At 39.7% G+C, this 13884-nt stretch overlaps 1 protein-coding gene across 3 annotated transcripts in view; it reads right to left on the bottom strand.

The window, feature by feature from the left end:
- The window catches only part of EFCAB1 (EF-hand calcium binding domain 1), a 37226-nt gene extending 23657 nt beyond the window's left edge, over positions 1-13569 (bottom strand). Inside the window, exons 1-6 of one of the 3 annotated variants that reach the window (XM_011999701.1) lie at positions 13352-13525; positions 9667-9822; positions 8840-8944; positions 8018-8169; positions 7328-7432; positions 3365-3434 (exon numbers count right to left, since the gene is read on the bottom strand). In XM_011999701.1, coding sequence (XP_011855091.1) covers positions 3375-3434; positions 7328-7432; positions 8018-8169; positions 8840-8944; positions 9667-9822; positions 13352-13409 — 636 coding nt within the window. In that variant the 5' untranslated portion in view covers positions 13410-13525 and the 3' untranslated portion in view covers positions 3365-3374. Of the gene's footprint in view, positions 1-2037; positions 3435-7327; positions 7433-8017; positions 8170-8839; positions 8945-9666; positions 9823-13351 lie in introns of those variants that run through there. The other 2 variants (XM_011999693.1, XM_011999709.1) reach the window with 2 other exon arrangements.
- Between the last annotated feature and the right edge of the window lie 315 nt (positions 13570-13884).

Genomic DNA, 13884 nt, shown 5'->3' with positions numbered 1-13884 from the left:
CTACCCAAAGTGATGTACAGACTCAATATAATCCTTATCAAAATCCTAATGGCATTCTTCACAGAAATAGAAAAAACAATCCTAAAATTCACAGGGAACCAGAAAAGACCCTAAATAGCCAAAGCACTCCTGAGCAAGAGGAACAAAGCTGAAGATGTCATACTTCCTGATTTCAGAATACAATGCTTTACTAATCAAAACAGCATGGTACTGGTATAAAAACAAACATATAGACCAATGGAACATAAGACAGGCCTAAAATAAATCCAAGCGTCTACAGTCAACTGATCTTCCACAAAGGTGCCAAGAATACACAACAGGGAAAGGAGAGTCTCTTCACAAAATGGTGTTGGGACAATTGGATTTGCATGTCAAAAGAATGAAATTGGACCCCATCTCATAACATATACAAAAATCAACTCAAAGTGGATTAAAGACTTAAATGTTGACTTGCAACTGTAAACCTATTAGAAGACAACACAGAAGAAAAGCTTCATGACATTAGTCTGGGCAATGATTTTTGGATATGATGACAAAAACACAGGCAGCAAAAATAAGTGGGATTGAATTAAACTTAAAAACAAATCTGCACAGAAAAGGAAATAATCAACAGTGAAAAGGTAACCACTGGAAAAAAATTTGCAAATCATATATTTGCTAAGTGGTTAATGTCCTTATAAAATATATAAGGAACACCTACAACTCAATAGCAATAATAAAAACCAAACAAACATAAAACCCCGCAAAACCTGATTTAGAAATGGGCAAAGAACCCGACTACATATTTTTCAAAGATAATAGCAATGATCAACAGGTCTATGAAAAAGTGACCAACAGGTCTATGAAAAATGCAGATCAAAACCAGAATCAGATATCCCCTCTTGCAGAGGCTATTATCACTAAGATAAACAATAACAAGGGCTGACAAGGATGTGGAGAAAAGAGAATCCTTGCTGGTGGGAATGCAAATTGGTACAGCTAGTATAGAAAACAGTATAGAGACTCTTCACAAAATTAAAAGTGGGACTATCATTCGATCCAGAAATACCACTTCTAGGTATATAACCAAAGAAAATAAAATCAGCCTCATAAAGAGAAATCTGTGTCCTTATGTTTATTTCAGTGTAGTCACAGTAGCCATGATATGGAAACTACCCTAATGACTGTTAATGAATAAATGAATATATGAAATACATATATGTATATATGTGTGCAGATACACATGACACAGTTTTCAGTGTATCCCTAGAGTCCTTCTAGACAATCACTGCCCCATGCATTGCAGTTGGTTGCCAAAGCCCCACCTGGCACCCAGTGTCCCTCCACCCTAACTCCACAATTCGCCCCATGCCACTGCCTAAGCGCATCATAGTGTCCCTGTCTCCCCATTACACACACACACACACACACACACACACACAAAATGAAATATCATTCTGCCTTTAAAAAGAAGGAAATTATGTCATTTCCCACAACATGGATGAACCTGGAGGACATTATGCTAATTGAAATAAGCCAGACACAGAAAAAAACAAATACTGCATGATCTCACTTATATGAGGGACCTAAAAGGGCAAAACTCATAGCAGGAGAGAGTAGAATGGTGGTTTCCAAGGGCTGGGGATAGTATGGTGGGGAGAAATGGGGGGATGTTAGTCAAATGCTACAAAGTTTCAGTTATGAAAGATGAGTAAGTTCGGGAGATGTAATACACAGCAATGTGACTATAGTTAACAGTGTTATATACTTGAAATTTGCTATAAGGGTGGCTCATACACACAAAAAGAAAATGGTAACTATGTGAGTGGTGTATGTGTTAATTAACTTGATTGTGGTGATTACTTCACAATGCATACAAATACAAAAACATCAAGTTGTATACCTTAAATATATACAGTTTTAAATTACCAATTATCCCTCAATAAAGATAAAAAAGCATTGTGTGTTGCATTACTTATATTTACTGCAAATAGAAAAATTGTGTCAAAGTCCATCTGTGTAAGAATCTAAAATATAAAAAAAACTTGCACAGTAAAGTATGTTTTCTTTTATTTCCTGGATTTGTTTATTCCATTTATTAGTAACAGTGCATTTTTTCACACAATATTCTCTTTTACTTTAACTTAATGCATAGGTAGTAAGAAAGATTTCCTATCCCACCTAGCCTTTCAGTATTTAGATGAGGATAGAACAGATACGGTGTGACACCCCTCTCCACTGCTTACTGTGTGTACCAAGAAGGCAAAAAGCAGCTCACACAAGCCTAACCTGGCCCTCTCTTTCTCAGGCTTCTCAGGATGCCCACAGCACGTGCGGGGGAGCCGGATGCAGGGAGAAGCCAGGTCTGTCTTCAGGAGGTCACAGCCAGCAGGGTACAGTTAGGATGTGCCCTGATAAAGGGGAACACAAGGGGAACTCCAGGCAGTGGGGGGATGGGGACACTATGGTGCACTCAGGCAGTGGCAAGGGGGCAATACGTGGAGTCAGGATGGAGGAATACTGGGTGCCAGGACAGAGGGGGGCTTTGGCAACCAACTGCAATGCACCGGGCAGGGACTGTCTGGAAGGACTGCAGGGATAACTGAAAGCTGTGCCAATGCATTAGCCATGAAACCTAAGAAACTCAGTACATGTTCTCCCTCTGCTCACCAAGAGTTTGCATTTATCTTGTGGTACTTCTTGGTTTTCTAATCTACAGTAATTATGGACTGCCCTTTGTATGCAGAGGACTAACTGCTATGGCAGACAAAGATGTGTGTGGATAAAACCCTTGCCTTCAGGCACTTACAATCAGTAAGGTTATTTAGCCAAAACCTCAAACAATAATGCAAATCGTATTATATTTCAATATAATATGATTTCTTTGTGTCTTTCATCTCTCTGGATCTCCCTCAATGCCTACCAGAAAGGCATTTCAATGCTCAATAAGAGAATGCTCTATTCTTTTGATGCTATCTTCATTATTTATTGTTTCAAAGGAAATCCAGTCGTTTCAATGATTTTTCAGTGTACACCCAGCTTCTTTCTGACACAGAATATTTGTATTAACAATTCATAATTACATAATCTTTCCATTCATTTAATGCATCCAAAGGTTTTATGCCAGTTATGTGCTTCGACAGGTAGTCTATGTGATAAAATATCTCTAGAAAAGTTAACCGCCTTGCCAAACCCATCATCTAATAAGGGACTTCTTGTCTTCCATCTATTTTAATTGCACCTTACACTGATGTCAAATGACATACGTAAGTGAACCTCATCTTCACCCTGAAACACACAATTCAACATCATTTTTCTGAACTAAATACAAAAAATAAACAATACATATGTGCCTCCTTTTTTACTCACTTGAGACAATATAGACACTTAGGTATTCACATATCATTGAATTCATTTGGATCTTTGAATACTTGAGCTTCAAATTCCATCTGGCTCTGTAAAAAAAGGTACTCAATTTAGTATGGATTTCCAAAAAAGGTAGAACAACACAAAATATTCTGTATGTCTCCTCAGTGTGTGTAGAGACAGGATAACTGAGGGTGAGTGGACATCGAGAACTTCTGGTTCATGCATTTCACTCACAGATCTCATGACTACACTCAAAAAACAGTGCTTGGTTCTGTGGCCACAAAGATGAGCAAGACCAATTGACTGAGCTCACCAAAAGTCTCCAGCCCGGTGGCAGAGACTGTCCAGAAACTGGAAAGAGTCAGTCAAGGCTGCATGGGCTGTGGTAGGGAAAGGCACATGGTGGACTATGGGAGTCCAGGAGGACCAATCAAGGCACAGCCAGGCCTTGGTTGGTAACAAGGCACTCTCTGGAGCAGGAAGGCTGTACTGAGAGCCAAGGGGAGGGGGAGGTGGTTCAGTAAGGCAAGAAGCCAAGAGCATTCACGGGATTTATTCACAAGGTGGGAGGGTGACCTTGCAAAAGCAGATTCAGGGGTAGATGGGAAGAAGTGATAGTAGTTAGGTATTAAATGTGGACAATTATTTCAAGAAGCTAGGCTTTGAGAAGGAAAACCATTATACAAGAAATAGAAGTAGTAAGTGTGAAATTAAGGTAAGTTCTCTCCTTTTCTTTCCTTCTTTCTCTCGTTCTTTCATTTTGCTTTTCAGATGGGACAGTTTTGAATCTTTTAAAATTAGAATGGGAAGGTTTCACTAGAGAGGGAAGAGATTGAAGATGTGGTATAAAGATAAAGGTAAATGATGAAATAGTTCCTGAGGAGATGGAGAGATCCAGAGCTCCCCATCAGGCACTTCTGAGACCCACCCACACACCTCACCCCTCTATCCACCTCATCTCTTCATCCATCCACCCATCCATCTACTCACCCATCTACCTCACCCATCCACCCATCTCACTCATCCATCCATCCACCCATTCATCTACCCACCCACTCCATCCATCCATCCATCCATCCATCCATCCATCCATCCATCCACCCACCGACTCATCATTTTATCTACCCATCCATCTATTCACCCACCTCACTCATCCATCTGCTCACCTCACCCAACCATCCACCCATCCATCTACCCACCCACCAACCTCACCCATCCATCCATCTCATCCATCCATCCATCCATCCATCCATCCATCCATCCATCCACCCACTCACCTACCCACTTCAGCCATTGACCAACTTCATTATCCATTCATCCATCACTCAACCATGCATCCACCCATGTATCTATCCATCCACCTACCTCACCCATCCATCCACCTCACCCATCCATCAACCCACCCACCCACCTCATCCATCTATCCATCCATCCATCCATCCATCCATCCATCCATCCATCCACTCATCCATCTACCCACCCACCCCATCCATCCATCCATCAATCCATCTGTCCCCCATCCATCCATCCATCCATCCATCCATCCGTCCATCCGCCCACCCATCTATCCACTCATCTACCTACCCACACATTCACCTCACCCATCCATCTGTCCTTCCACCCATCCACTCATCCTTTCATCTACTCATCCATCTACCCACCCACCTACCTCACCCATCCATCTACTCACCTCACCCATCCATCCATCCATCCATCTACCCACTTACCCACCCACTTCACCCATCGACCCACTTCATCATCCATCCACCCATCCATCCATCTATTGCCCATCCATGCATCCACCCATCTATCCATGCATCCATCCATCTATCAATCTATCTATCTATCTATCTATCTATCTATCTATCTATCTATCTATCTATCTATCTATTCACCCACCCATCCATTCACCCACTCATCCATCCAACCATCCATCTACCCACCCACACACCTCACCTATCCACCCACCTCATCCATCCACTCATCCATCTATTCATCCCTCCATCCATCCATGCATCCACCCACCCATTTGCCCCATCCATCCATCCATCCATCCAATCCACACACTCATCCATCCATCTACCCACTCACCTCAACCATCCATTCATCCATTCACCCATCCATCTACTCACCCATGCACCCACATCATCCATCCATCCATCCATCCATCCATCCATCCATCCATCCATCTATCCATCCATCCATCTCTCATTACTAGACACACACCATGTGCTACACACAGGGTGTGGGGAAACAGTGAAACAAAGATTAAGTTCCTGGCCTCAGTGAGCTGACATCTACTTGGTAAGACAGATATACTTAGGTGATAAAACGTGCTGCTAAGAAAAAGAAAGAAAGCAGGGCTAGGGGATGAAGAGGGAGGATTGTTAAGATGGTCAAGACAGGGCTCTGTAAGGAAGTGGCATTGGAGCAGAGACTGGATGAAGTGAGAGAATGAGGCCCAGGAGAGTCTGGGGAAAGGGCTTCTGGACAGAGGCAGCAGCAAGCGCATAGGCATGGAGGAGGCACATGAGCCAGCTGCCGTGGCTCCAGCAGCAAGAGAGAAGGGAGATGATAGGAGATGTGGGTGGAGAGAGGGAAATGGCCCACTGGGTCCACTTCAGAACCCTCTGGGGGGTTTTGAGCAAGGGAGGGGCCTGACAACATTTGCATTTTAAACATACTGGATACTGTAGAGAAAAGTCAGTAGGGGATGACAGTGGAAGCCAGAAAGCTAACAATCTAGGCTAGGTAACATATGACAGTGGCTTAACTTAGAGTGGCGGTGAACAGATGTGAGGAGAAGAGGCTATATTCAAGGACATATTTTGGAGGTGTAGCTAACAGTGTTAAAAGAGATAAATTAAAGATGGCCCCTAGGTTTTGACTGAACAACTGGGCATATGTGCTTGCCACTTAATGAGACAGGGAAGACTGAGGGAGGGGTGAGTTTTGGGGAAAAGTCAAAAATTTGTTGCGGAGATCTAAGTGGACATGTTAAGTAGGCAGCAGGAGATACATGCTAGGGCTGGGAAGAGTGATACTGTTTCTATATCACATCACACCACCTGCCTCAATCTTTCAGGGATGCCTTGTCACCTTCAAGACTAAACCTGAGCTCCAAGCTCCACAAGCTGTGCTTCTGCAGCCTCATCGCCAGCCTCAGAGCACACCAAAACCTCATCCAGTGCAGATGCATCTGCATCTCCTGTTCCATCTCTCGCTCCATCTCTCTTTCTGTCTCTCTTTTGTGCATACATGATCCATTGCTCAGATTATTTTTTCCCATCTGACCTGGCTATTTTGTCCTTTGAAAACCAGTTATTCTGATAAGTTCCCTGCCCTGCCAGCCATTTACCAGTCCTCTCATACATCTGTTTAGATGACCTCTTTTCAAGTTCCACAACACTCTACACATATCTCTATGACTCTGGCACCAGGGTACCCAGGGTATTCCACTAATAAGTGGGTAAACTTGGACAAGGTGCCTAAACTCTCCAAGCCTTGGTTTCCTCATCTGGAAAATGAGGCTAATATTACTACCTACTTCACATGGTTGTTATGGGGATTAAATGGGGCAATGTGAGGCTTAGTGTTTACAACGTTGCCTGGCATAGATGAAGCACATACACGTAATTAAGTATCATTATAATAATACATATCATACTCTTGTGTAATTATTTTCACCGGAAAATATTAGCCCTTGAGTAAAATCACTGAGCCTTTCATCTGTGTTCCTGGCAAACATTAAACCTCATTAATTGTTTCTGACATGAATGAGTTAATGAATGAAACATAGCACCAGGGCACAACAGTACCATGAAATGAATCAGCAGGTTATTCAGTGCGCTTTCTGTATTTAAAAGACATTCTTTCTGGGTGGACAGGATTTGTCTGATCCACTACCCATTAAATCAAGAAGTCCTGGGTTGTTCTACATTGTACTTTGGTTATCATTCAGGGAAAGTTATATCAGTACCTTTAGATCAGGAAGACATGGCCCAAAGGCCTCCAGTAGAAGAGTCTCTTCTCTCACAGCCAGTTCATAGTCTGCAAAAGACAGTTTCCCATCATGGTCATGATCCTAGGGGAATAAGAAACATGTTAGGCAACAACTAAAATGATTACTGCAAATACATGCTCTTTTCATAGTCAAGAGTTAATTTTTAAAAATGTGTTAGGCTGGGGACGGTGGCTCAGGCCTGTAATCATAGCACTTTGGGAGGCTAAGGCGGGGTGATTCCTTGAGGCCAGAAGTTTGAGACCATCCTGGGCAACATAGTGAGACCTCATCTATATTAGAAAAAAAATTAGCTGGGCATGGTGGTGTGCGCCTGTAGTCTCAGATACTTGGGAGGCTGAGGCAGGAGAATTGCTTGAGCCCGAGAGTTTGATGATGCAGTGAACTGTGATCATGCCACTGCACTCCAGTCTGGGCGACAGAGCGAGACCCTGTCTCAAAAAAAAAAAAAAAAAAAGAAAGTGCTAGAAAAATAAGAGGTTGGGCGGTGAAATTGAAAAGAACTATTAATATTATAATGAGGAGCATAATTTATGTGTTTTATTTAAGCAAGCAGGGAACTGAAAATTATTATAATTTAAATTCTTATTTCTAGCCCATATCTGGCCCACAAATTTTAATGAAAAACTTGACATTACACATATTTACCATTTTCTTAAGTGTCATTTCAACCAAATCTTTAATTCCTTCATCAGGGTCTTCCTCAGATGACTGTTTGAGAAGGCTGTTCTTCAACATGTGAAACATTTCCTCCTTTGAAATGAATCCATCACCATTCAAATCAAACACTTCAAAACAATCTTTTTAAAAAAATAACAAATTATGAATTTGATGCTATCAGTAAGGTAATATTTTCTCTGATAAAGTTGTCAGGGTCAAGTTCTATCTTGATGCTGTACCAACCCCACAGGTCTTCGTGCAGCCTGATTCCATTGTAAGTGTCAATGTATACTAGGATATATACAATAATCTTTAGAAAATATTTCCTGACTCTCAATTATGAAAAAGCATACCAAGGAACAGTAACTTGAATATCTTCACCTTGAAAATCTTGGAAAACTGATTGAAATATGGCTCATAAGCAGAGTTCATCAGAATCAACTGAGAGTTAATTAAGAATAAGAACACTGGAATCAATATTCTCTAGTTTTATGGTTACAATTCAAGTAAAATCTGTCAAATGCTTAATACATAAATGTATATGTACATAATTAGCATGTGTAGTAATGCCTGTGGAGTCTTCATTGGCATAAATTACTCCTCGGAATCACTTGAATTTTTTTTTTTATTAACTTTCTTTCATATTTTATTGACTTGAATTCATTCCATAAAATAGGCCAGTGGGATTGAAACCAACTAGCCAGCCAACCAACAAACTCACTTTACTGTCTGGGTTGAAGGACACTGATTTAAGTGCTTTAGATATGTTATTCATAAAGTACAAACCAATAGGACAATCTGCAATCTTACATTTCATTTTTTCTTCCAAAGATCCTCGAAGAAACAGTGATAATCCATGAATCCACTCCAATACATTTACACAGCCATCATTATCTTTATCAAAAGCTCGGAATACTAAAGGGAAAGAGGTTAAATGGAACACCTGTCCTGCATGATAATTCTCAGTAAAGAATCTACATTGGCATCACTCACTTTTAAAATTAAGAGAACACTTCAGTTTGTACAGTCCAATATTCTCTTCTCATTTGATGAAAGAGGAAACTAAGACATCATAATATCATGAAACTGTTTTATTAAACATTCAATTTTTAAAATGTTTTTGTGGGAACAAATACAATTCTCAATGTCTAAGTATATTGATCATTAATTAATAATAAGTATGTTGCTATAAAATAAGTTGATCATATTAATTAGATATGTTAAATATACTAATATAAATTAAATACTTTATATTTTTGTTACTCAAGTCATTACTTGATGCATAGAATTATATCTTGTCATGGAAATATTTTCTGTGATGGAAAGAATTTGAATGTCCTTTTAAAACTACTCTATTACGTTTATTAAGTAGAAATCGAAATGTTTTAGGTTTTCTGATATAAGGTAAGAGAAAGGTAGTTAGTCAACATGACTTTGTCTTCTTCTTAAATACACAAAATAAAGCTGATATTACCTCCTTTTCTGTGATCTTTTCAAAATTAAATTTGTATATTCCAATGACACTGGGAATGCAAAACACTAAGCTTCCTACCAAGAGGATATCCAAGCACCAAACCTATTTTTTTTTTCCCAGTTATGGCTGGATTTGGCTAATTTGAATCTTGCGTGTCTCTTACCTCTGTTCATAATCATGTCATCTGTCATTCCAAATGTCACATGCAGGATGTTTCGAAATGCATTACGATCCAGTCCAATAACCAGACCTTGCCTCTCTACTGCTCCCACCAAGCTATAAAAAAGCTTTATAAGACAGTTCACTTCAAATTTATTAACTGAAAGAATAAAATAGATATAACAAAAGTGAATCTTTAATCTTTAAGTTCTAACTTAAATTTTGCAATAAGTTTACTGACAAACAACATCAAAGACATCAAATAGGTAATTGTCAATAGAAGACTCTCCTGTTTTGAGATTAATGACCCTTAACTTAATAGAAATTAAAGAAGTAGCATACCCTCCAAACAGGAATTCTCATGTTTAGGGAAAAAATATGAAAATGTTAGCAAAGTTACTGGAATAATGATAGTGGTGTCAGATTCTAAACTCTACAAGGCTGGTAGAAATATGACTCAAAATAAGACTGGTAAGATTAAAAAACGGTAACTTTTTCTCAATATTTTTACTATGGCATTCATGAGATTTACAACTTCTTTTCCCTGGAAATAGATGTCAGGTTCATGAGAACTAGGTAACGATTTTCATTTCACTTTAGGCTTCATGAATTCATAAGCCAGATTTTGGAAACTAGAGTCACCAGTTTTCCAATAAAAAGCTTTAAAGCATATTTTAGCACCCAATATGGCTCTTCTTGAGGATTATGTAAAAATTGACATGCAAGTATTCAGTAATAGTTTGGAGGAAGGACATTTTTATTTAAAGGATATATACACACACAGATACTTGCTCATACACATTGTTGTATAAAGGACCATGGTTATAAATACCGAGTTGATTATTTGTGTTCCAATCCCCATTTGAGAATGTAGGTGGAAGGGTTATTGCCTGGTCTTGATAATATAAAAGCCCAAATACCAAGTATGGGAGGAAGTTGGGGAAAATTTATTTAGAAACCAGACAAAACTATGATTGAGCATTTTAACAAACAAGGACAAAACCTGCATGTGTATAACAGAAGACAGCATCTAGGAATGGAAAAATCACACCTCATCCTAGAGGTCAGTACAGGCTTTTGTGAGATATCTGGTTTGGAGAACCACATTTAAAGAGAAACACTAAAAACTTTGGGAAAAAAGATTCAGCAAATAAACAGTAGGAAACAATATAATGGTTATGATTTTAAAAACAGCTGTTAGTCACTGGAAAGCAGTATGATGGCGCTTCATAAAAATTAAACACAATTATCATATGATCCAGGAACTCTACTTCTAAATACATACTCAGAAGAACTGAAAGCAGGAACCTGCACAACAATGTTCATAGTGTCATTATTCACAACAGTCAAAAGACAGATGCAAGAGTCCATCAATGGAGGAATGGATAGACAAAATATGGCGTATTCATACAACGAAGTATTATTCAGCCTTAAAAAGGAAGAAAATTCTGACACATAGATGAACATTTATAGACATTGCACTAAGTCAAATAAGCCAGGCACGAAAGGACACATATTGTATGATTCCTCACATATGAGGTACTTAGTCAGATTTATAGAGACAAAGTAGAATGGTAGTTGCCAGGGGCTAGGATGAGGAGGGAATGGTGGGTTAATATTTAATGGGTAGAGTTTCCACTGGGGATGATGAAAAAGTTCTGGAGGTGGATGTAAGCACTTAAAATGGTTAAAATAGTAAATTTCATGTTACATGTAACCGCATATACACACACACAAACCTCTTAAAAAGCAAGAGCTATTAGTGGTTGGGGAAGAAAAACCTGCATGAAGAATGATGAACTCTGTTCATGTATATAAAATGGTAGTAGAGGGGATGTTGGTTAGCCATTTTTCCATCTCAGCTGAAATAAAAATTTTAAAAAGTTAGTTTAATTTATTACCCAAAGGATCAAAGGTTAGCCATAAGAAAACTTTTATTGCTAAACATTTCTTAAATTCTAGAATACAATATTAAATGAAACTGAAGAAAATTCAAGAACAGATTTTCATCTTCTTGGAATGCTCTAAATGTGTCCTGCAGAACATATCTGTAGAATGGTGCATGAACTAGATGCTCTCTTAAGATCTTTCACTCTTCTTTGATTCTACAAAATTTATCCATTGACTCTTGATAGTTTTATTGTCTTGCAACTAAAACAAAATTTAACTTTAGGGGAAAGTTCTTCTGTTAAAGAAAATTTAAAATTATTATAATACCCATGACTTATAACTATTTCTATAGACTGTAATAATCATCTAAGTTTGTAAGACTCATTAAAATTTTTTTAGTAAATAAAAAAATCAAGAGTAGACTTTTTCCTGCCATATTTTTAATTATCTTTAAAAATATACACTCACCTTTTGATTGTTTACAGAATGATTGTTTGCAATGCATTCAAACTTACTGAACAGAGACTAACTCAAATTCAAACTTATGGAAAGGGACAAAATCAGTATTGTGTATAGCAGCTATTGCATTGTTTTTGAATATTTATCAAAAATATTTACTAGATGTTTACTAGAAGAATACCTATTCTTCTCCCAGAAATGAAAGTGTTTTAAGAAAAACAATAACAGAACAAAACTCTCATCAGAGTATAGTAGTCATAATAATACCTTAAATTACAGGATTTTTTTTCCTAGACATTTTAAGATGCTTACACATACCATAACATTCATTTACGTCACCATCCCACTAAGAGAGCATTTCTTACCAGGTATTAAATCAGATACTAATGATAATTAGAATGCACTAGATCTTATGATCTCTAAAACTACATCAACATGTTTATTCCTTCTTCTTTGAGCAATGCAGATATTTGGGGAATTGTTGCTTCTGTTTCTTCAAGTGACCAGTAGATTTGCAATGAACACACAACTTCTAAGTTTGCTCGACAGGCAATATCTTCCTCATCTAAACCATATCCACGGTTTCCTTGCTCAAGTGCAATTATGTTTTTCAGTCTGAATATAAACTCAAAGTTTCCTATGAAATTCCAGTACCACCCTTTCAAATGCGAGATTAGAGCAGGTGCCTTCAAATAGGGCTCATCTTGTCACCTGCAAAGTCTCCTTTATCTTTCAACACTAGGGGCCACAGGAAAGTGGGAGTCTAAAGTTGGGAATCCATTCTTTACCGCGTGTTTAGTTGTGCTGAACTCTGGTTTCCAAACAAATCTTGTTCTGAGGCACAGATGAGATGACACAACTAACATCTCCTAAAGATGTTGAGAAGTTGAGCACCGTTTTCTCCTATGGGTCTCTTGGTAAGCTTCCAGAACTTGTACCTGCGAGTGTATATGCGAGCTAGAAAGCAGGTGAGTGCACGTTGGTGGTGCTACTTTTCTTGAGACCAGTGGGTTTTAGCATTTATTTTACACCTCACTGAGGCTAACATCACATGTTTCTATCAGGTAAAATAAGAGGCTTGGAGAAGCAAGTAAATGCATGTGTGGGAGTGTAGGTAGCACTATAGGTGGAGGCCTGGGTTCCTAAGATCAAACCCAAGGAGCTAGCACCCCGGGGATTCACCCACTGACTTACGCCTAAGGGGCGGGAGTGGAGGGGCGGTAGGTAGCCCACACAGGCCCAGGAGGCCGGAAGCAGGCAGAACAGCGGACCCTGGCACCGGGTGGGACCCAGGTTCGGTCCAGGAGCCTCGACTTGTCCAGCACTAGATTCTTACTTACAATGCTTGCAATTTTTAGCTAAGGTGTCCGTCAGCTTCTGCAGCTTCTTGCGGTTCATGCCTGGCCCTCAGAGAATCGGGCCGCGGCGGGGGTCTCGGGGCGCACGGCTGCCGAGACCCTCCCGGGACCCCCGCGAGCCCTGGTGCTGGGGCAACGCAGTGAGGTCTCCGTCACTGATAGCGTGCGCTGCCCTAACAGACGGTGTAGCCAAGGCAACGGCTCGATCCGCCGCGGATTGGCTTCCAGGCTGCCCGCGACGTGGCCATGGCAACAACTGAGCTCCGCCCATCGGCTCAATGGCTGCAAGCGCTAGGTCCTGCGTGCGCGGTGCTGCCTGCAGGGTCCCAGCTGGCCGCCTTGAGGGCTGTATTCTGATTGTGGACTTTGGAGTTTAAATGTTCAGTTGTTGCTGGCTTTTGAGTTCGCAACCTTTTTGCTGATGATGAAAAAGTTCTGGAGGTGGATGTAAGCACTTAAAATGGTTAAAATAGTAAATTTCATGTTACATGTAACCACATATACACACACACAAA

Source organism: Mandrillus leucophaeus, unplaced genomic scaffold (genome assembly GCF_000951045.1).
Source record: "Mandrillus leucophaeus isolate KB7577 unplaced genomic scaffold, Mleu.le_1.0 Scaffold1169, whole genome shotgun sequence".
Classification (NCBI taxonomy): Eukaryota; Metazoa; Chordata; class Mammalia; order Primates; family Cercopithecidae; genus Mandrillus; species Mandrillus leucophaeus.
Note: the sequence above shows the minus strand (reverse complement) of the source record. Positions and strands in the feature narration are given on the sequence as shown.